Source organism: Cyanistes caeruleus, chromosome 26 (assembly GCF_971803275.1).
Source record: "Cyanistes caeruleus chromosome 26, bCyaCae1.hap1.1, whole genome shotgun sequence".
NCBI lineage: Eukaryota > Metazoa > Chordata > Aves > Passeriformes > Paridae > Cyanistes > Cyanistes caeruleus.
Genome location: NC_141726.1, coordinates 51,988 through 75,569, shown reverse-complemented (window position 1 = coordinate 75,569; position 23,582 = coordinate 51,988). Strand labels below are relative to the sequence as shown.

At 47.6% G+C, this 23,582-nt stretch overlaps 1 protein-coding gene across 8 annotated transcripts; it reads left to right on the top strand.

The window, feature by feature from the left end:
• The first annotated feature begins 562 nt into the window (after positions 1-562).
• Positions 563-21,483, top strand: YTHDF2 (YTH N6-methyladenosine RNA binding protein F2). 8 transcript variants are annotated; one of them, XM_086863885.1, is made up of 7 exons: positions 609-860; positions 1,246-1,270; positions 1,572-1,651; positions 1,976-2,387; positions 2,664-2,758; positions 5,559-7,124; positions 20,538-21,483. In XM_086863885.1, the coding sequence occupies exons 6-7, from the start codon at positions 5,577-5,579 to the stop codon at positions 20,559-20,561; spliced, it is 1,572 nt and encodes a 523-aa protein (XP_086720011.1). In that variant the 5' UTR covers positions 609-860; positions 1,246-1,270; positions 1,572-1,651; positions 1,976-2,387; positions 2,664-2,758; positions 5,559-5,576; the 3' UTR covers positions 20,562-21,483. The 8 variants fall into 8 exon arrangements, with proteins under 8 accessions (XP_086720008.1, XP_086720009.1, XP_086720007.1 ...); XM_086863881.1 differs by having other exon boundaries at positions 578-860; positions 1,976-2,758; XM_086863889.1 differs by lacking the exon at positions 1,246-1,270 and having other exon boundaries at positions 587-860.
• The last annotated feature ends 2,099 nt before the right edge of the window (positions 21,484-23,582 follow it).

Here is a 23,582-nt window from a genome sequence, read left to right as displayed (position 1 = left end):
CTGCTCATGGCAGGGAGTAGAATAAGGTGAGCTTTCAGCTCTCTTCCAACCCAAACCAGTCTGGGATTCTGTGGTTTTGGATCAGGGATCTACCTCCTTCTATATGCAGCTACCTTCCCTCCATTCTCCTCTGGTTTACTTCCTTGCTTCCCTTGATTGAAGGGGAATGGGGACCTTTTGGGGACTCCCTTCCCCAATCCAGGCATACAGCAGTTCCTGTCAGGTCCCTGCTGGAGCTCTCTTGGCCGGGAAGAGGGGGTGAATCTGGGCTCCCTGTTCACCGTACACCCAACCAACACCAGGTAGCCCCCTTGACCTGGGTCGGGGTCCCATAGGACTGTGATGTCCCCTGAGTCCTCTGCACCCTGGAGTGCAGGATAGATAGTGCGGGAGGAGATAAAATGTCGTGGCGCGACAGGATGAGGTTGGGCTGAGCCCGCAACCGGGTCCTGAATTTGCCATTTTTTGCCTTAAAACCTCAGTGGGGCCTCCTGGCCCTTTAAGAGATCTCCCACTTTCAGCCGAACGGGGGCGCTGCTTCCCCCGGCTCCGGTCCTCCGCCGTCCCGGCATGCACTGCGCCCCCTTTCATTTCCCGCCATTGTGCCTGGGCGCGCGCGGTGCCGCGTGACCGGGCGGGGGGAGCTCCAGGCGGCGGGCCCGGGCCATAGAGACGCGCGGCCGGGGGGTGGGGTGGGGATGGTGGCATAGAGCGTTCCCCCGCCCCGCTCCGCCGGTGGCTGCCCCGAGTCCGCCAGTGCTACCGTCTGGCCCGGACAAAGCGCCGCCGCCTCCCGCCCCGCCCCGCCCCGCCTGCAGCCCCGCCGCGGAGCCATGTCGGCTAGCAGCCTCCTGGAGCAGGTAGGAGTCCCCCGCGCCGATACCGGGACGGCCCTGCCGGGCGAGGCCGCGGCTCTGGGCCTAACGAAGGTTGCGCCCCGGGTCGGGCCGGGCGGCGGCTGCAGCCTTACTCCTCTCCCGTCGCTGAGCTGCGCTCCATTGTGATGCGGCCGGGCCGGGCCTGTCCCCGTAGGGCTCGACCCCGCCGGGCCGGATCTCTCCCCTCGCCGGGCCAGGTCTATCCGTGCCGGGCCTTGGCTTCCCCAACCGCAACGGGTCTGTTTACCACGCTGGCTCTGTCCCCCCCCGTCACCGGCACGGGCCTGAGTCCCCACCCGAGGCGGGTCTGTCCCTCTGACTCACCGGTTTCCCTCTTTTTCTCCCCACGTCGCCGCTGTCGCGCCAGAGACCCAAAGGCCAAGGCAACAAAGGTGAGATCCCGGGGGGCCGGGCGGGCCCGCCTGGGAGCGGGAGGATCCCGCCGCCGGGAGAGGGAGGGTCTCCCTAAAACCTGCCGGGAGGGACACAAACCCTGCGACTGGGCCTGGCTACTGGGCTGGGGATAGTTTGCAGGTGATGTCTGTGCGGTGGGGATGTGTCTGGGTGCCGTGGGCTAAGTGTTAGAATTGGCAGAAATTCATTATATTCTAGGGTTTGGCTTTAAATACTTTAACCTGATAATAATGGGAGCTTATTACATAGGTTTTTCTAACGTGACACGTCTCTTCTCAGTGCAAAACGGCTCTTTGCACCCGAAGGATGGGTTGAATGATGATGACTTTGAGCCCTACCTGAGTCCCCAGGCCCGCCCGGTGAGTACCTGCTGCAGACAGGAACACTAAGAGCAGCAAGGTTTCCTGCTGCTCCAAGTGTGTGGCCTCCTTGTATGTTCCCCATCTCCACTGGTTGTATTTTGAAGTTTGCCAGCTGCCTTCAGTTACGTTCTATCCTACACCTGTATTTCTGCCGGTAGAAAGCCCTAACCCTTGACTACCCTTAGGTTATGGTAGGTGAGGAAGGAAGGTTTTTAGCAACTTTTTAAGGCTGTGAGAACTTCCTAGAGTTGTTGTCAAGTTCTTTGTTTTTTTTTAAATATGACTGTCTCAAAGTCACCATTTCTTCTCTTTCGGTTTTAGTGTTGCACCTGTGTTAGTTTCACCAGAGAGATACACTGAGTTGGGTTGTGAAGTTGCTTGACATGAGGCTGCAGCACTTTCAGAGGATCAGATCAGCCTTCTTACCTCTACACCACATCAACTGACGATGCCTGTCAGGGGGATTTCTCTGTTTTTCACAAAAAAACCCAAAAACAGCTCCAGAGCCCTCATGTGATACAAGTGTTGAGACTTTCTGAGCGCTTTGGTTACAAGTTGAGACAGAGAGTTTTGGAATTTTGTGACCAGATCCTGGAAGTCAAACTTACAGCTACTTTTCCTCTGCACTTTCTCTTAGAGTAACACCACTGTTAACTGGTGTTTGTTTATTTTCCTTAATGAGCTGCAGGGGAGTGACATAGAACAGATGGAGTTGAGCTGATTAGATGTACAAGTGAGTGCTATAGATAAACATCTGTAATAGCACAAGAGCAGCCAGTTTATTCCCTTGGCTTCTATTTCCAGTTGCGATCAATGAAAATAAGCTGGTTTGGTTTCTCCTTGCTGTATTTTTCTATCTTTTTACTAGTCAGTACATTATTTTTTTCATGTAAATGTGATGCATGTTTTTTTGAAACACAGGAACACATTTCTGTCTCAGTTAAATTTTCAACAAGTACTTTCCTAGTTTGTGCTAAAGATCTGAGGATATGTATTCTTTGTCTGTCAGCTGTTCATAATCTTCAGAATTCAGCCTGTCCATCAAGACAACTCATTGCATTCAGCCCTCTGAAAAGTTACAAGCCTAAATTCAGCCTTCATAGGGTGAGAGAACATTATTGCTTTCTCAAGTCTGGAATAAAAGCAGCTACTTTCCTAGTAGCTGTCATTTAATGCTGTTTTATTCTATCTCAGCTGTCAATGTCCCTAATTCCCACCTTCTTTCTGAATATGGATGTATTTCCTACAAACTGCAGTTTGTTTAAGTTTCCTAAAGACAATTAGGGTTACTATTATTTTGAAGCAACACGGTATTTTACTCTGCTTTGCATGTTTTGGTGAAGTATTTCTGGATCTTTAATTTTTGTCGGTGTGTTTCAGGCTGGTAAAAATCAATTTTAAAAAGAAAGAAATGATTGGATGTGCCCCCGGGAGGTAGAAACTGAGCTGGAGCAAGGTGAAACCACCAAGTTAACTTTGAGTGGAACCTTTGAGTGACTCTCGGTTCCTTGTTGCGCTGTGTTGTTGGTCTGTATTCTGTAAAATAGAGTCCAAAACCTCCAGAGCTTGGTCTGGATGGAGGCAAAAATACACAGGTATCCAAGGGTGCACCTCTTTGCTGGAGATGGAAAAGGGAGTTAGAGAAAGTGTTCTGAATAATTGAACGCACCTGTGAGGTACCCATGTTGCAAAGTTTCACTGCTCCTTATTCCCTGCCTGCTCCTTCAAGTATGACCGTTGTCAGTTCCCATGAGGTTACTGTGTATTTTGAAGCTCAGATACACAGTAAATGATTTTTCAGCCCTTTAAAAATCAAAAGCTCCAACAGCAAGGCTCACTCAGAACCCCGGTTCCGGTCTGAAGTGGAACAGTGAATTTGAGGAAATAACTTCATGAAGAGTCTTAGTTACAGAGAGAATGAGAAGCTGGTGGAAATTTATTTGCATGGTAATCAGCAAGTGTGTCAGTTTCGCGAGGGCAGGGGAGCAGAGCGAGATACTGTGTTTGATAACAAAGCAGTATTGGGGACTTTCAGGTGGAGAACAGCAGTGGCTGTGTCCCAAATCTGCTCTGAGCTGCCTGTGCTCAACTCTTGAACTGCTCTGCTCCCTCCTTACTGCCTGTATGTAGCTACTTAGTACTTCACAGGTCATAACTGAATGTGTTAGATATCTCAGAGTTGAACTTAATTGACAAGTGGGAAAATACTCTGAGGTGACAAGAGGAAAGATTTTTATTTGATGTACTTATGTGCTTCGGGTGCTCCTGTGGAGAGAAAATGGCTTTGCCTCGGGTTTAGGGATGGTCTGGCACATTCCTGTTTCTTTAAAACTGAGCTCAGGAGAGAAAATGTTACCCTTATCATTGAGGCTGTTAACTTATGGAGTGACTTTGCAGGCTCAAAATAATAATAGGAAATTCTAAGTTCTTTAATTTGTCTTAAACTTTGGACATACCGAGTCCTGAGTGTAGTAGGATTGAGTTCTTCAGTTAGTAAAACCCCTGAATGAGAGGTTTTTTACTCATTTGCTTTTGGGAGACCTTTGTGAAAACAAAGATTGAAGAGAGCATCTCTGAGTTTTCAGGCAGTACCACAGCCCTGAACACGATGTTAAATAATTCCAGTTAATTTCTGGAACAAATTAAAGTTGAGGCTTGGTTAGCCCCAAGCCTGTTGCTCTCCTGTAAGTAGAAGGTAGAGTGGCAAACCAACTATTTCTGGAGGGTGCCAGAGCCATCCTGAAAGACTCCCTGGATTTCAGCCTGTCATGAAGTCCTCTGGGAGCTGTGCTTGGCATGTGGATACAAGATTCAGTGAGAAACAGAGCAGAGCCTGCTGCAAGCCGAGCTTTTAGCTGGGAGCTGAACATGGCTTTGATCTCATCTGCACTGGGATGGTGTGTTAGGGGCTGGGCAGCACCAGGCTGCTGCTCACAGGTTTGAATTACTCAGTCCATTAGCAGGACTGAAACTATTCCCCTGAGAGGACCTGGGTTTGAGTGGGAAATGACAGATGTTTTTCATGTAAGCAAATCTTGGGAATGTCTGAAACTTCCTTATTGTCAAATTAGACATTTGTTTTCTGTAACCTAAAGGCTACCTGGATGTTAAAAGAGAGATCAAGGCATGGAGCTGTTGTTTGCTTTTTTTTTTTTCTCTCTCTGGATTTGAAACCTGCTGGTGCTGTCACTGTGCTGTAAAAGGCTTCTATTGATTACTTCCCATTTTCAAGTAATTTTCATTGTGGGCCAACAGCACTGCAGACATTCATGTTTTGAGGAATAGGCCCTAAATCCCTGTTCATTTCCATTTTCTTGGAATAGTGTGAAGTGTGGAACTTTGAATTGTAGGAATAAAGCTGTTTTCATGGCTAGTAAGTTTAAGGAAAACAGATAGGGACACTTGTGATTTTTGCAGTGTGTTTCCACTGGATCCTTTTCTTTCTTATTCCACTTCTCTCTGCATTCTTTCCCCAAATCTTCCCTGGACCACCCTAGAAAGGGTATGTTACACAGGCAGGAATAATCCTTGTTGGAATTACCTACTAGTAGAAGATGATATTTGGATGCAAGATACTGGATTTTAAAGCCTGAGCAGAAGCCCTGGGGCTTCCCAGTGTCCAATCCCACACCATGTGTCAGGAACACCACACACTCCCCTCTTGGCATGGGAAGTTATGTCTTTAATCTTTCTTAGCCTTTGTCTTTAACCTTTCCGGCAATGGAACAGATTTTAGAGCCCTTATAACAAAGGAGTTCAAGGCTGGGCCTGTTTTATCTGCCCAGCCTTATGGTAGGGAGGAGTGGGGAATGGAAAGTCTAAGCTGCCTTTATTCCTGGCCCCTTAAAATTGGTCCAGCTCCTCCTAACTATTCAGTGCTTATGTTTTTGTGGTTTTCTTTCAGAATAATGCATACACTGCAATGTCTGATTCCTACTTACCAAGCTACTTCAGTCCCTCCATTGGATTCTCCTACTCCTTAGGTGAAGCTGCCTGGTCCACAGGGGGAGACCCCCCCATGCCCTACCTGACGTCATATGGACAGCTGAGCAATGGGGAACCTCACTTCCTCCCTGATGCCATGTTCGGGCAGCCAGGGGCCCTTGGCAGCACTCCATTCCTCGGGCAGCACGGTTTTAACTTCTTTCCAAGCGGGATTGACTTTTCGGCTTGGGGGAATAACAGTTCTCAGGGACAATCCACTCAAAGCTCTGGTTACAGCAGCAACTACGCCTACGCTCCCAGCTCCCTAGGAGGGGCCATGATCGATGGGCAGTCGGCCTTTGCCAACGAGACTCTGAACAAGGCTCCTGGCATGAACACCATTGATCAGGGCATGGCAGCCCTCAAGCTGGGCAGCACAGACCTGGTGAGCAGTGTCCCAAAAGTTGTCGGCTCAGCCGTGGGGAGTGGATCTATCACCAGTAATATCGTGACGTCAAACAGTTTGCCTCCTGCAACGATTGCACCACCAAAGCCGACTTCGTGGGCTGACATTGCCAGCAAACCTGCCAAGCAGCAGCCCAAGCTGAAGACCAAGAATGGCATTGCAGGGTCAAGTCTTCCGCCGCCTCCCATAAAACATAACATGGATATCGGGACTTGGGATAACAAAGGTCCAATGGCAAAAACACCGTCACAGGCCTTGGTCCAGAATCTTGCTCAGCAGCCAGCACAGGTGTCTCCACAGCCCATGGGCCAGCAGATCAATAGTAGCCCACCGGTGACCCAGGCTCCGGGTGGGCAGCAGCCACAGGCGCTTCCACCGCCAGCCCCACTGCCTGTGCCACCAGCACAGCCCACCCGCTGGGTTGCCCCTCGGAATCGTGGCAACGGCTTCAGCCAGAACGGAGTGGACGGTAACGGAGTGGGACAAGCTCAGGCCAGTTCTGGTTCTCCTTCAGAGCCACACCCAGTCTTGGAGAAGTTGAGATCTGTCAACAACTACAACCCCAAGGATTTTGACTGGAACCCAAAGCATGGACGAGTTTTCATCATTAAGAGTTACTCTGAGGACGATATCCACCGTTCCATTAAATACAACATCTGGTGTAGTACGGAGCATGGCAACAAGAGACTGGATGCAGCCTATCGCTCCACGAATGGGAAGGGCCCTGTATACTTACTGTTCAGTGTCAATGGTAGTGGTCACTTCTGCGGCGTAGCAGAAATGAAATCTGCTGTGGACTATAACACCTGTGCAGGGGTGTGGTCCCAGGACAAATGGAAGGGACGCTTTGATGTCAGGTGGATTTTTGTGAAGGACGTTCCCAACAGCCAGCTGCGACACATCCGCCTAGAGAACAACGAGAATAAACCAGTGACCAACTCCAGGGACACTCAGGAGGTGCCTCTGGAAAAGGCTAAGCAGGTGTTGAAAATCATTGCCACCTACAAGCACACCACCTCCATCTTTGATGACTTCTCACACTATGAGAAACGCCAAGAGGAGGAGGAAAATGTTAAAAAGGTAACATGTTTGTGTGTCTTGTCTTAGTTCTGCAAGGCAAGAGGTAGTGGGGGCGCCTTGCACTGGACAAACTCTGGGGTGTGAAAGGGTGGACTTGCGGGCATTAGCCTGCCTTTGGCTATCTGTCTCCTCCTATCTGGAACCCACACCCCCAAATAGTAGTCCCTCCTTGGGTGGGAGTATGTCCAGAGAAGCCATCAAGGTGGTTAGAGGGATGGAGCACCTCTCCTGTGAGGAAAGGATGAGAGAATTGGGATTGTTCAGGCAGGAGAAGAGAAGGCTTTGAGGTGACCTAGTTGTGGCTGCCTAGTGCCTGACAGGAGCCAAGAGGAAAGATGGAGGGAGACTATTTACAAGGGCCTGGAGACACGGGACAAGGGGGAATGGCTTTAAATGGAGAGAATAGGTTGCTTGGATTGGATATTAGGAAAAAAATGTTCCCTGTGAGGGTGGTGAGGCCCTGGCACAGGTTGCCTAGAGAAGTTGTGGCTTCCCCATCCTTGGAAGTGTCCAAAGCCAGGTTGGATGGGGCTTGGAGCTGCCTGGGCTAGCAGAAGGTGTCCCTGCCCATGGCAGGGAGTTAGATGATCTTTAACATCCCTTCCAATCCAAACCACTCTACAGTTCTATGAAATGAATGCCAGCACTTGGCAGAACAGGGTGAGGAGCCTTACACAGGCCCTGCCCGTGATTGACTGTGTGTTGGTTATGCTGAATCTCAGCCTTTGCTGAGTGTTGTGATGTAAACAAAATAAATTTCTGTGCCATTACCAGCTCCTGAATCAGGGCAGTTTGAAGTCAGAGACCAGCAGAGGGCATTTGGGAAGGTGTTAGAAACCAGAGCTGGGTTATTGGAACGGCTGCTAATCTACCCCCTGGCCACAGTGGGGTCAGCGTGACAGATGTCTTCCTCCACTTGTAAAACCTCCAGGAACAGGAGCCGTTCCTGTCCCTCCCCAGGCAATCTATGTCTCTCCTTAATTATCCTTCCCGTAAGGAGGCTTTATCTAATGCCCAACCTAAATCTCCCTCACTGCGATTGAAGTCCATGACTGCTTGTCCTGTGGACGTGGTTGTTGCTCTGTTTGGGGCCACGGTGGGCTGTCACCCGCATTGCACTGCCAGCAGTGTGGCGCATGAGCTGAGCTCACAACTTGCCTTGCAGCTGCTTTCAAATCCTCCTGTCATCATCTACTCCTTAACGATGCATTAATTGAAAATCCTGCTCCAAATTCAGGAATCGGTGGGCTTTGAATCTTACTTGGCTTCAGCTGTAGTAAAGTCACCTGGGGCTGCCCTTACCTCAGTGTGGGTCTGGCTTATGTTTGATCAAAATGATAATTCTAAAAATCAGCATTAGCACAGCTGTCTGGGAGTTTGCCAAGTTTCCTGATAATCTCTTTAGTTCGAGCAATGGGGAATTTTTCACCCAAGACTTGAAGAGCAGAATCAGGAGCTGCAGCTCATCACTGTGACAGTGAATGCAGTTTTTAATTTTTTATATATATTTTCCATGGAGTATCATATAAATAATAACACTTAGGCACAAAGGTGGTCACTTGCAGTGCTTGGAGAAAGTCTATAAGGGAGGAATAATAAATGGCAAGGTGTGAAGGTGTAAACTGGTATTTTGTGAGGACCTGAATGTTTGTTTTGTGTCATTTCACCTCCTAGAATAGTTTCACTTGCTATCCAGCCTTTATCTTCCCTGTGAGGGTGGTGAGGCTCTGTCACAGGTTGGCCCAGAGAAGCTGTGGCTGCGCCTGTTATGGAAATGTTCAAGGCCAGGTTGGATGGGGCTTGGAGCAGCCTCATCTAGTGGAAGATGTTCCTGCCCATGGCAGGGAGTGGAGCAGGATTATCTGTAAGGTGCTTTCCAACCTAAATCATTATGGCATTCGGTGATACCCTCCAGACCTGACTTCAGGGAGCAACAGTTACCATTGTTATAGTCAGACCTTGGCACGGTGGAAGAATGCAGGGGAAGGGGAAAAATGTTCCTTAAGGACAGGTGATGGATGGATGGACGGACGGACTAAAAGAAAGAGTTAATATGAAGTACGGGAAAGCAGAAGGAAGAGGAAAAGAGAGGAGAAGGCTTTGGGAAAAGCAGACAGAATGATGGGCTCTTCTTCTGGAAAGCTGCTGTGTTTGCCGTGTAAAGTCTGAAAATCAGGAATATACTAGAAATGAGGCCTAGCAGTTTTCTTAAAGCTGTGAAGCGTGTATTCATCATCCCAGTTGCATTTTAAAGTCTCCTCCCCTTGCTTGCTTCTTTAGACTTGCTTGTGTGGAGAGTTGAAAGCAGCGATAATCTGAGCGCCAGCGCTTCCTTTCTGAACCATGTTCTAGTGGATGCAGCAGCAGTTGATTAGGAAAGTGGTCTTTCTCTCCCATGGAACTTAGTCATAGGTCTTTGGAATTCACAGAGAAGGGAGTTGTGTAAACACAATCAGTGTTTGCTCTTTTCTATTTACTCACCCTGTGTTTCATGCTCTGGGCCCCTGTAACATCCGGCACAGAGGATGTGACTCTCTGGGCCTTGGTCATTCTTACAGCAACAGTTTGACCTCCTCTGTCACTCACTGACACAGCCTGGAATGTAGATAAGGTTTCTGTAACTTCTCTTCCATGGTTTCATTGGGGACCAGTTATTTTTTGCTGAAGGAGAGTTTTCTCTTTCCTTGAAGTGATTCCTACCATGGGATTAGAAGTGCCAAAAAGCCCAAACTGTGCTCTAGCTGCTTGAAGCATCTCGAGTAATTGCCTGAATTAAAAAAATAAATGAGGAACCAGAGTTGAAGCACTGGAAAGTTAAAATGCTGCTCTGTCAGCAGCTCCCTGCTTTTTGTGCTGCTTTGTGCTGGGGAAATCCCATTGCTCCCAGCTCTTTTATCTCTTCCACAGTGTGAGGTGTTGATACTCTGCAGTTGTGTTCCTTGAAGCTTAAATGTTTCAAGGTTTGGCTTGTTTCAGCTTCTCCGAAGCTGAAATTGTTTCACTCGGCAGATTCCTGCTTGCTGCCTGAGCAGATGGATGATCTCTTGCGAAAGTCTGGAACTCTTGAATATACTTTTATACTTCTCACTGTTAGTCATTTCTTCAGAATCCCCTAAAGCAGGTCCAAGAAATTAAGTGAAAAATGTAGTGTTTATGCTGTTTCCATTGTCCAGCGAAGGGAGAGGGGTGGGTAGTCAGTTCAGTGTTGAAAACACTGAAATAATCCTCTTCCTTTCCTATTGCCTATGCCCATCCTGTTCCTCTAAAGCTAATCGTCATTCCTTTTCTGTGTGTTGCTTTGCTCTACTAATCCAGTTTTTTAGACGGTTTGAATATTCTCCTGACCCAAAATGGTGGAGCCAACTCACAGTGCAATTCTGCCTGGTGCAAAGCTGAAACCCAGAACAACTGATTTTATGGTAGAGATTGTCACTGACTTCTTCCATGCAATAATTATTTTATCTTTGTTTTAAACAACCGAAACAGCAACACAAATCCCTGCCTCAAGGTCATGCACTTGGATTTCTAGGAATGCTGCAGTGACCTTGGTGTAAAGATCTACCATAATGGTCTGCGTGGTGTGAAAGGTTAGATGGCTTGTGTTTTGTAGGAACTTTTAAGTGAAGTTTATTTTGGTTCTTTCTGCCTGCCCAGGCTTGATATTTGACTACTCACAGGTTCAAGGGATTTTTGGGAAGGCTATCTCATGGAAACCAGTCCTGTGTAGAGTGCTTAGTGGTCAGGTTTGTAGCTGGGAAGAGATACTTGGTGCTGGGACTTGAAGTATTGAAAGTATTGAATCAGGCTGAGCTGTGCTGGATGGGGAGGGCTTTGGTGGGGTTTGTCATGCTGAGGATCAGCCTCAAAGCACAAAGGTGGGATTGCCCAGATTGGATCTGTTATTTCTGGAATTGTGCTGCTTTGTGCCTCAGCAGATGCTGTCTGCTGGATAAAAGAGTATTAATAGTGGCAAGAGTCACTGCCTCCTTGGAACACATGATTTAAAGGAAAACTGAGGGGTGTTGTAAGAGCCTGTTTGAAATGGGTAGGCTGTTTCACAGTCGCTGGAATACATGAATGCTTTCTGATGGATTTTACAAAGCTCTTTTTTTTTCCTCCCAATTTGTAATCTCGGAGGGGAGGAGAGAGAATATTCCCTATAGGGTGGACCAGCACGCTTTCCTCCTGCTGTTAGAGTTGTCCTGGAGAATGCTACATTTGCTTTGGCTTTACCATATTCCAGAGGACAGTATTTCTGACTAGAAGATTAATTTCCTGGATATTCTATATCCAGGCAAAGCCAACTGTTCTCTGTGGCAGCAAGGGAACACTCCTTCCACTCACACAGTTCCTTTCATTTGGTGATGGCAGGGCTGTTTGCTGTTTTCTGCTCCAGATCCGGGCCATGAGTGAAATTATTTGATTGATGCACCGAGACAGAATTTTCGCTGTGCTGTTCAGCAGTGCACGTGGTTTCAGTTTATTTGCTGGCTGTTCAAATCCTGTAGGTCTGTGTCCATGCTTGTGTATTTGCCCAAGAATGGAGGAAACAAACTATCCTGCTTATTCCAGTGGCTTGGCACTCTCTGTTTGTAAGGAATACTTTGTGCTTATGATATTTTTAAGCCAGCACATAACAACACTCAAATTTTTATTTTTGCTTGTGTTCTAGCTGTGTCTAAATACAGGAGAAGACTGGAGGAAAGACTTAGATCTGTCTGATGCTCTAATCTGTGTTTTCTGCTATGAGACAGGGAGCTGTGTTTCCTTGTCCCTAAAACAGGAGCAGCTGGGAGGTTTTCTACTGCAACTGAAGTGGAATCAGAGCAGTGGAAGAGCAAACCACTTGTACTTGCCTTGTAGTCCTGTCTCCCACTATTAGTATTGTGTTAGAAGTCTGTAATATTTTAATGTAATGTTTGTTAATATTATAAAATAATTAAAGTTGACTTTTTGATGTTGGTTTAAAGGCCTGTTGAGATGCACTGTTTAATTTTTTTCAATTGTTTTATCCCTGTCCATGGCAGAGGATTGGAACTAGAAGATTTATAAGGTCCTTTCCAACCCAAGCTGTTCTAGGATTCAAGGACTGGGATTGGAGTTGGGCAGGCCAGAGAATGCAGGCCATCTGCAATGGGGTTTCACGCCTCTTAGAGGTCTGGCCTCGAGCAGGGGAAGTTTATTCCACACCCTGTTCTTGTGAACCTGGTTTCCAACCTACTTCTTGCCCTCTCGCTGTGGGCAAAGCTTCATGTCCCCCCACTCCAGGTTATCTCAGCTGGATGATTTCAGTTCTGAGCGGCAGAATACCCTGAACTAATTGTTCTTATGTGTTAATTGAATTGATTATGAACATATTAATGACTTCAAATGAATGACTTAAAATTTAAAAAACCCAATTTTTTTTGCCCTTCAGCAGATGAAGTAAAATGATGGAATGACCTTGAACTGAAGTGGGGTAGATTTAGATGAGCTATTAGGGAGAAAATAATTTCTGTAAGGGTGTTGAGGTCCTGGCAGGGGTTGCCCAGAGAGGCTGTGGCTACCTCTGGATCCCTGGAAGTGTCCAAGGCCAGGCTAGACAAGGCTTGGAGCTGCGTGACCACGTGTAGTGGAAGGTGTCCCTGTCCATAGCAGGGAGTGGAAAGGGCTGGGCTTTCACATCCCTTCCAGTCCAAACTAGTCTGTGATTCTGTGATAAATTGCCTTTATATGGCTGGCAGATTCCCTAGAAACATTGTGGAGGGCTTGGAATGCAGAAGGGAATGTGTAAGGTGTCAGCAGCAGGGGTTGCTTTGGTTTTTTTCTCCTCTTATTTTTTCCTCCCAGAGTTCTGGATAACTTGCTGGCACTGAGGTTAAGAGCTACTGACACACAGTATGTGTTTTAGATTACTTTACTTTATTAACAGCTGTTGTGCCAGAAAAAGTAGTTATCTTCCAAGCAAAACTCTTTGCTGGCTGTTTCATTCAGTCAAACCCCCAGGGCATGATCTGGTTCAGTTCCCTGGATTTTTCCCTAGTGCAGAAGTACAGTGGGTCACAAGACATTGCTGAAAGCTGATTAGGATCCCAATAAAACAGTTGAAGGACATTGTTCTGTGTGCAGTCCATCAAGAACAGCTCCATGCACAGTTGTTCCTTCCTTGTTCTTACTGAAACTAATTCTGCACCAGCTTTTTGCCTGAAAGGAGCTGCTTTCTTCTTTTCTGTCTCTGTTTCATGAAGCTCCTTGTTTTGAGCTGTGTTCTTTCTCACCATAATTAGTCCTCTCATTTTCCTGCATGTTCTGGTTTGTAATTGTAGTGTCTTATGGCTTTGTGAGTTAATAACTAATTCCTTAGTGGTGCAAACCACTGGAGGCTTGGCAGCCAGAACACTGCCAACATCCTGCTCTCTACCACGGCAGTTCCTAGAGAAGTCCCTGTTAAACAAGGATGGTCATATTATCCAGACTGATGGTTGGGATAGAGGGTTGTTTGTAGCTCCTTCCAGTGACTAGTGCCCAGTATGAGCCTTTTTAATTGACATGCTATAGGGAGCGTTGGCTCTTTTACTTGAGCTTGAATTCAGCTCTTCATGGCTGACAGAAGCAGGCTAACAGATCTCCTCTTGTCCTCTCATAATACAGAATATTTTCTTGTAGCATGAAGTGTCTCTTCTATCTTATTTGGGATGGAGATGGTGTTTAAGCCTCAAATACCAGGACAGCTGCAGTGGGTCAGATCAGAGTCTGTGTTAGTGCCTCTCACGTGGCAGCAGGAGATGCATGTCTGCTGGGCACAGAGAAAGAAATTGCTTGGGTATCGCTGCTTTCTGTTTCCATTTAGAAAATCCTGTGTGCAGCTGGCAATAACACGGTTGAGAGCAAACACTTGTGAGGACGGTACAGGCATGTATCCCTCTCTGAAGGTTTTCCTTCTCTTGAAGAATAGGTGGCTTTGGAATTTACATAACCCCAAGGATGTATCTTTGTCTTTATCAGTTCATAATTTTTCTATCTTATCTACTTGTTGATGCACTCCTTGAGCATCCACCGGGTTTCCAGTTCTTCAGCTAAACTATATATTGTGTGGGGAAATGTCCTTTTGGTTTGCTTTGAGTCTGCCTCATGATTCCTCCTTGTTCTTAAATGAGAAAAGATAGTGAGCAATTATTTCACTCCTCTGTGCCTATTCTGTCTTTCCAGTTATCTGTCTTCCAGGTCAGAGAGTTAGAGCACAGTGGCTCTGCAGATGGAAATGCTTCTGTCCCTTGCTCATCCCTGTTTGTCTTTGACCCTTTTCCAGTTCTGCTCCGTGCCTGTGGAGGCAGAGAGGAGCGGAGCTACACTCTGCTCAGGATAGATTCTGTCTGGGTTTGTATAACAGCACAGTGATATGTTTTGTTCAGGGGTGATACTTGCTTTTCTTCAGGGTAGGCAGTTTCCTGGAGTGACAGATCATGTTTCTGATGGTTAACGGTCAATTTGGAACTCATAATCTTGGGATTAGGGGTAGGGATTTTCTGCACATGCATCATTTAATTTTTCTCAACCAGGTAGACCACATGTCCAACTGTAAAGTTCGGCAGGTTTTTCTCAGAAAGTCGTCCATTTAGTCAGCTGCAGTTTTTATTAGCCTGAATAGCTTAATATCATCCGTAAACTTGGCCACTATTATTCATTCCTCTCTCTAATGTTTTATGAGTATATGGAGCCACAAATTCCACTGAAGTTCTGTGGGTTTTCAGTCCTTATCATTACACCTGCATGGTGTGACAGATGGTACTGCGAAGGCTTTAGCTCTACAGCAGTGAAGATTCTGAAACATTAAAGTGGAGTTCCTTCCTTTTCTAAAGAGTTTTGTGGCACTCACGGTAAGACTTTTTGCCTGAGCGGTGGCTTAAGACCAAAGTAATGAAGTGCGTTTCCTGTGTAGTGATGAGGTAGAATAAAAAAACCCCTGGTTGTTGAAGACCAGGAGAATTTTCATTCTTCCTAATGACTGGAAAGGACTTGGCTTATTTTACTTGTCCTCCAAAGTCAGCCAGTCCAGTTCCAGGCTGTGTTGTGAGCCCATTTGTCCTCCTGTGGAATGCCACTGGGAATCCTTCCAGTCTCTGCTGTGTCTCTTTTGCTCTAAATATGTTTAGAAAAAAACACATGTTCTCAGCTTTTCACCATTCTGTTTCCTGCCCTGTGGGACAAGAGACCCTATGGAAAGTAATTATAAATGGGAATTGAGCTGCTTTATTCAGGCAATTGAATGTGATGTTTAAGCAAGAAGAGGTTTGTGCTTTGCAGTTGATTGCATTGGTTTTAAAAGGTGCTTGGAAAGATTCTGGGGAACAGCAGTGTGCCTGAAGGTATCTGATAGGTTGGACCACCTTGTGTAAACCCTCCATTAGAGGAAAAGCCTTGGCTGTCTTCATGCCCTTCTTGTACCAGGCTGGTTGTTCTGACATGGAAATTAGATGTCCAAGGCCATATGTCTCTTCTTGACTCCTGCTTGTTCAATGATGTGAGTTTGCCCTGTTTAGGGTTCTGTGGATATTTGGGTTTGCTCTGTTAGATTAGAAAAAGCCCGTCCTATGATGAAGAAACACTTTCATTTGCATTATCACCTCTCTTCCTTGGTGCTGAGCCCCATTAAGTGAATGGGAGGTAGGATGAAGGTGTCAGGCTATAACCAGATCACTATCTGATTTTTTTAATCCCTTCTAGACTAGGACGTAGCTTTTTTTGTAACCCTGATGGCTTTCTAATGCTGACACCAGGAAAAGTTACATTTGGTTTATAAATACTGCTTGTGGAGTATAATATACAAGTGATGCATCATCCATCATTTGTGCTGTGTCTGTTTCTTGAGCACATCCAGCCATGGGCTGCAGTAACTCCTGATTTCTAAGGCAGTGATCTAAGATGTCTGCCACACAGGCACAGGCATATGGAAATCCCACTGGGTTGCTTGGGTGGGATTGCATCAAACAGTGAAGTGCAGCACCACAGGCTGAGTGGGGCTGTTGAGGTGCTTGATCTGTGTGTGTGTGTGTGTGTGTGTATGTATACCAAGGCCAGGGTTTGATTACAGGCTCTCCAGGGAATGGTCTGGCAGCCTTGGCTGCCAGAGATCCAGAAACCTTTGGACAGTGCTCTCTGATACAGGGTGGAATTGTTGGGGTGTCCTGTGCAGGGCCAGGAGTTGGACGTGATGATCCTTGTGGGTCCAGCTCAGGATTTTCTGATTGGGTGTCTCAGCCTTTTGGGGAATGATACTAGGAGTTCCAATGCTCCAGTGAAGGAATCTCCTGCTGTTTCCTCTGTGGGCAGGCACTGAGCACGTGATGCCTTTTGCTTGGAGGACCTTCTCAGGCTAAACTGAAACTGTGCCTGGCCTGGCCTGCCCAAGGGCTTTGGGCTGTGCTGCAGCTTAGGCAGGTGCCAACAAACTAGGGTTTGTGTGCTGCACAGCTGGGAGCTGTGCCCTGCCTTCTTCTTCAGGTGCTCCTTTGGCTTAGTCTGCTATTTATTTATCTGCGGTATGGTGATAAAATCCTTATGTTTACCAGGAGTGTTGATGCAGAACCTTGGTTGTCTCTCACTGTCACCTTGTCAGGTGCAAACACTTGAGCCTTTTGTTGCTGGCTCCCCTGCGGCATGAATATGTAAGGTGATCTCTCATTGCTCAGTTGCTGTTATCAGGACCTGGCTTGTGACATGGCTGCAGCCCCTGGGGACAGCAATGACAGTTCAGCTGGGGACCGAAGTTTCTTTGAGTGATATGATCAGAAAGGGCTCCTGTTTGAATACTTGCCCTGTGTGAGCTTGGTGTCAGCACAGGATTTGAGCCATGGCACATGTCAGCTATTCCCATGCCATTTTTCTCTTGCCCTTCCTGTTCCTGAGGGGTTTGATGGATGGGGATGAGTCTGAGCAGGTGTCTTTCTTGCTTCTCCCATATGGATCAATCAGATGTGGCCCAAATTTAATGAAAGTGCAGCCAAAGGGCATAAAACACTTCTGATGGAGCCCTTTTGCTATCCAGGGATTGTATCCCAGAGCAAAGCCCTGCGTGTGTGTGCACAGACGCTGCTTTTCCTTCTCGGGCCGTTGCATAGCTGGGTGGGCTGTGACTTAGATTGTTCCATAGCCTGTGCATTTGGATTTGGATGAGCCGGGAAGGACAGATGTTTGCAACATGGTTGAGCCTTCCTGTGTGTTCTGGTAGATCTGACTGGTGGTTGAATGCTCACTGTGACACCTCAAGGACCAAAATGTCTTGGGATCCTTCTGCTCCACTCAGGTGAGACTTTGCATGCATTGCTGCATCCAGCTCTGGGAATTCTAGCATTAGATATATGTGAAGCTGCTGGAGCAAGTCCAGAGGAGGCCACAGAGATGCTCCAAAGGCTAGACGCAGCTGGGAGAGAAGTTGACCTCGAGAAGGCTCTAGGGGGACCTCTGAGGCCCTTCTAATGCCTAAAGGGGGCCCATGAGAGCTGGAGAGAGACTTCGGACAAGGGTCTGGAGGGACAGGACAAGGAGGAACGGCTTCCCACTGCTAGAGGGCAGGGTCAGATGGGATATTGGGAAGGGATTGTTTCCTGTGAGGGTGGCGTGGCTCTGGCACAGGTTGCCCAGAGAAACTGTGTCTGTCCAATCCCTGGAATTGTTCAAGGCCAGGTTGGAGAGGGCCTGGAAGAACCTGGTCTAGTGGAAAGTGTGCCTGCCCATGGCAAGATGGGATTTCAGCTCTCTTCCAACCCAAACCAGTTGGATTCGGTGATTTTGGATCAGGGATCCACCTCCTTCCATATCTAGCCACCTTTCCTCCATTCCCCTCTGGCTTTCTCCTTGAGGCAGCCCCTTGACGGAAGGGGAATGGGGACCTTTTGGGGACCCCCTTCTCCAGTCCCGGTTTACAGAAGGTCTGAAGTGAGGATGTTCTCTTTGGTCCCCTCTCTAGCTTGGCGACATGGGGGACATCTGTTCTAGTCTCTGTTCTGACACATTGGTATTTAAGGGGGGATTTTCCCTGGAGTTGGCTCCTTATTAGCTGTACTCAGGCCTTGGGAGCAGCATCACCTTCTCACTGGGAAGATGTGATTGATTGGGGTCCAGCTGCTCAGCTAGCAGGGTGATGTGTGTGCAGCAGGACCCTAGGCCACTGTCCTGGCCCAGGACTCTGGCCCTGGAGATGCACAGGGGATTATTGAACATGGCAGCCAGTTTATCCCACGTCTGCCTTTGGGAAGTGGTGGCATTAGCTCACATAGTTGCAGCTGCTTCCCAGAGGGATGCATGACATTGCCATCTGTCCCGGTTTAACATAACATGCTGGCTGCTGAGCCAGAAACAGAGCTTGGCACCTTTCTTTGGATTTGTGACTCTCCCTGCAGTGCTTGTTGTGCTCTGTGTTCAGGCCTGTCTCTGCTTCCCACCTCAGCAGTTGGATTTTGCTGTGGTGCAGTTGTTTTTCTGGCAATGAAAGCACCTGCAATCGACTTGGACAGTTACAGGAAAACAGGAGAACTAAATTGACTTATGATGAGTAAGTGTTCTTAATGAGAACATGTGCTTTTGTCTAATCCCTGTCCCCAGAAGACAGCAGAGGATCATGCTGGCCTTGCTTTGCATCCTACAGAGGAATTGGAGATGAAGCCTCTTTGGGTGTGTGACTGACAGGCCAAAGCCAGTGGTGTTCTGAGCCTGGGGGCCAGGCCTCAGTTTTTGGGAAGGTTTCTAAGGATAGATGGCTGCACATGCTGTTGTCCCAGAATTGAAGCTGTTTGGGGATGGGCTCTCCCTGGATTTAGCAGTGGCAAAGGATGGGGTTTCCTGTAGCAGCCTGTGTGCTTGTGGCAGAGGTTGTGTGAGCTGCGAAGATGGGATGGTGCCTCCCATCACTAAATTAGCATAGGACCATGGGAAGCAGGCAGGGGACTCTGTTGCCGCCCTTATTTCAGGGGATACAACTCCAGGCAGAGCAGCTGACATGCAGGGAAACACCCTGAGCTGAAAGCACCAGAGCCCTCACAGCATCTCCTCTCCAAGTGAAGCGGGAATACCTGCTGTACCCGTTGGTACCTGCTGCAAGTATGGCTTTGCTGTGAAAGTGGGATGGACTTGGCACCTCTCGGACTGGCTGGGTCTCTCAAGGAAGAGACAGAGCCAGGGAGAAGCATCAGCTCAGGGCCCTCTGGCTGCTGACAGGTTTAATTTCTGAGGTGGTGTCTTATGATCTGGCAATAACACTTTTAGCACCTCATAACGCTTTAGGGAAGCCTGGAACTGCTTCTGTGAGAGCTACTCGGTTAAACCCAAGCAAAACCCAGAAGAGATGGACACAGGGTGCGGAGAACAGCAGAGGGGGTGGCAGCCTTTGGTGTCTCCAGGTATTTGGTGCTGCGCCTTCCCTGTTCCGGTGCAATTATTTGGACATGGTGTTTCCACAGTGGTGGAGGAATACCCAGGCGTGATAGCAGCAGTTAGTGGGAAATTCCTGTGAAGTCCTTGGTTTTCGAGTGAGATGCCATCAAGTAGTGTCAGGGGTATCACAGAGGCTTTCTGCTGGGTGCTGGGACTGTTTCAGTCCCTGCAGACCAAGGCTGATGTCAGTGCTCCCTGTTGGTTGAGCTCCATCCTGCTTTGATGCCTACATGGGAGTTCAGGTGGAGTGTTTTTCATAGAATTGTGGAATGATTTAGGTTGGAAGGGGCCTTAAAGACCATCTCATTCCAATGCGGATACACGTTCCACTAGACCAGGCTGCTCCAAGTCCTGTCCAGCCTGGCCTTGGATGGATAAGATATCCATCCTTAGATGGATAAGGCAGCCACAGCTTCTCGGGGCAATCTGTGCTAGAGCCACACCACCCTCACAGGGAAGAATTTCTTACCAAGATCCCACCTAACCCTGCCCTCTGGCAGTGGGAAGCCGTTCCTCCTTGTCCTGTCCCTCCAGGCCCTTGTCCAAAGTCCCTCTCCAGCTCTCCTGGAGCCCCTTTAGGCACCACAAAGGGCCTAAGAGGTCTCCCTGGATGAACACCCCCAGCTCTCCCAGCCTATCCCCAGAGCAGGGGGGGCTCCAGCCCTCAGAGCTTTCCTGTGGCCTCCTCTGGACTTGCTCCAGCAGATCCACTTCCTTCTGATGTTGGAATCCACAGAGCTGAATGCAGCTCTGCAGGTGGTGAATCACCCACCTAAGAAGAGAAAAAAATGGAGAATGCGGAGTTGCTTGACCTCAGCAATGTCACATCTCTGCAATGACTGGATGCAGTAGCAGCACTTTTTTGACAAAAACAGTGCTTTTTTCCTGGCTTTGCTGGCTATGGGATAGGCTCCATGGGAGAGCCATGTTTTGGAATGCTGATGTGTAATAGTGGTGAATAAAACTGCTTTCAGCTAATATGATCTCCTGTTATTTGTTTTGCAGGAACGCCAAGGCCGTGTCAAGTAAAAGGTCATACCTCCACCACAGATTGCAGCAGAGATTGCATCCCAGCTTTGAGAAAGAGAAAGGAGCAAGAGTATCCCAGAGAGAATTAGGGCTTCTTTTTCTTAATTCCTTTGACTTCAAAAAGACTTTTACAAACTTCCACTTTAAAAAAAAAAAAAAAAGTATTGGAATATCACAAGACATAGGACTAAAAAACAAAAACAACAACAACAGAAAATCCCTTTTAGGTAGAGTAGAGGTAAAACCTGTCCCCTTTCTTTTGGCTTTGGTTGTGATTTCCAGAGCATACACTTTGTTTTTTGTCTCTTTACTATGGGTTTTGGATTTTCAAGTCCATAAGTGGCCTATGCCTTTTTTTTTTTTCTATAATTTTGAAATGCCACCGTTCCCCCTTCATCCACCCTGTTGCGCCTCCTTCCCTGGTTTTGACATTTGCACTTGGAACACTGAATTGTAACATCCACCATGCAAAGTGGAGTTACCTTTATTTTTCTTTCTTTCCCTGGACTGGAAGAGGAGGAATTCCATGAGGAAGTCGGGGTGTTTGCCTAAGAAGACTTGAACAGAAAATTGCCCACAAGGTTATGTCTTAAAGGGGGTTCCTTTTTTTCTGACCCTTTGTTACACAAAAGTACTAGGAGTCCTAAGAAATTTTCTGTTCTTGTGCATTATATGGATTTAAAGATTAGGTCTGGATTAATTTGATTTTTTGAAAGCTGAGAACAGTGGTAAAAACTTTTCTTGTTTACAGGAACAATAATTTTGGACAATAAAAAGCCCAAAACAAACCAAGGAAGGAATACTGTAAAATGTGTAGTCACTATGTTTCAGTTTCTTGTTAAGCCAGTGAGGAATGGGCGTTGCCTTTCTTTTCACCATTAATCACTTCTCAATAATAAATGTGAGATCCTGTTGAGCATCACTGTTGTCTCCTGCTCCCTTCCCCATTCTGTCAGCTCCTTGGATTCCAACTATTGGAAAAATACCTGCAAATCAGGAGTGGAGAGGTGATTACTCCTCAGGTTTGAAGTAGGGTGCTCTCACCTTGGAATCCCCAGCTAAATCCTGGGGTTGTTGCAAGCCCTTTGGGATTCACACTGACTTCAGGTGAGAGCGGCAGTGCGAGCCCATGGCTTCTGGGGCTGACTATTGTGACAAGTGCTGCTCCAGAAACAACATCAGGCGGCCCGGAGCCACAGCCAGTGTCAGGGCCCCTAAGTGCCAAAAGACTTGCTGAAGGAACTTGCTACGATAAACCCTTCCTGGCTGCCTTTCCCCTCTCTTTGCACTGGGGCAGGAGATGGGGGAGCCCTGGGTATGAGGTGATGCAGAGAAGATGTAATTTGGGACAGCCCAATGTCACTGGGAGAGGGAAGATGCAGTGGAGGAGAAGGTGAGTAGGTTATAAGAGGGGTTAGGTGGGGTCCTCCCAAAAAAGGAAGGTTACAGCCCAAAAATGCTTGGAAATTTAGGAGGCGTGTTTGTGCAAAAAATACAAAAAAACCTGTAGCATTTCTTATTTTGTTTTATATATATAAATAATAATTTTAGTGAAAATTTATTTCAAAATACAACCCTGTATTGTATACAGGATCTTGGCACATAAGAAATTCTAAATGTAGATATATAGGGTTTAAAAATGAAAATACAACTTTTGTATATATAAATTTGAAGAGCTTGGAAATGGAAGAAAATACCTTATATGAAGGCAAATGAAGTAGCTCTGACTATTCAGTTTTTTTCCGTCTCAGCATAACAGTCTGAGATCTTGGCTGCGACTAAAATCGTTGCTGCCACCCGGTGATAAGTACCACGTACTGCAGCCACGTGGTGAGGAAATGCCACACTCAAAATGGCATTTAAATTTTAATTTTAATTAGAGACCCTGGAAAAGCTGGGAGGCCTGGCCATTCCACCGGGACTGCTCACCCTGGGAGCACCAGTCTCTACCTTGGGATTAAGCAAGTTGCCACCAGAATAAAAAAAAGCAGGGTGGAGCTGCTCCCACTCCAAGGCAAGAGCCTGCAAGGCCCATCCTTTGGGGACTCGTCTTTTGTGTGAAGGCACATTGTCTAGCAGAGGAAGAGGTTGGTACCTGGTGGAGCAGGGCCAAGATTCCATTTTCCCCAGGCAGCTCCCCCTGCATGCTGTAGCGCTGGCCAAGACTGGGAGAGGAAGGGGAGTGTGTTCAGCACTGCTGCTGGAACGGACTGGCCCTCTCAGGAGGATCCTGGTTGCTTCAGGGCCTTGCTTTTCCACTGGTTTGTGTCCACAAAGCAAAGGCATGCAGAAGGCAGCACCATCACCCCAGCCCTGCAGTCAGGAGTCCATCAGCTTTCCCCACAGTGAACGTGGTTAAGGTCTCCTTAACCAAAGGAAAACTCAGCACCACTACAGATGTACAGAACAGCAATTTATCCACTGGGGCCTTCTGACACACTTTGCCCATTATGTGTCCAGAGGACTTTACATGTCCCAAAGTGTGGCCAAAGCCACACATACAGAGCAACACCAAGTTCTCACGCTGTACCAAGAGAAACAAAGATGTAATAACATTATTTCTTAGACAACTGCTGGGGATGAAATCAAATGTAAAGAAAAAATGGAAATGTAAAAAATCATGGATGTTAGTGCACACGGATACAGAGTTTCTGCTTTTGAGCTCCGCAGATGTTTTTTTCTTTCCTCTTTCCCTTCTTGTGTGAGCTGCCTTTGAGTCAGTTATGTTATGTTGAGCTCTTGTGGGCACAGAGCGGTACTGCCGCTGTGCCCCGACCGGGGCCCTGCCTCGCTCCGCTGGGTGACGGGGGGGAGGCGGCAGCGGGAGCTACGGCAGTTCCGCGGCTGCCGAGCCTGGGGAGGGAGTGAGCGGGGCGGTGTCTGTAAATAGCAGGGAGGGGTGAAATAGCGTTAAGTGTGTAAAGTGACACGGCTGGGAGCAGGGACACTGCGCTAAAAGGAGCGGCGGCCGTGCAGGCCGGCGGCTAAGAATAGCAGCAGTGGCGGGCGGCAGATCAGTTT

Bases quoted from the DNA above. Each gene is read 5' to 3' on its own strand.
- YTHDF2 (XM_086863881.1), top strand. From the start codon at position 2,468: ATGAAAATAAGCTGGTTTGGTTTCTCCTTGCTGTATTTTTCTATCTTT. The intron at 2,759-5,558 runs GTGAGAGAACAT...GTTTTCTTTCAG, and splicing joins CTAAATTCAGCCTTCATAGG to AATAATGCATACACTGCAAT. The intron at 7,125-20,537 runs GTAACATGTTTG...TTTGTTTTGCAG, and splicing joins AGGAGGAAAATGTTAAAAAG to GAACGCCAAGGCCGTGTCAA.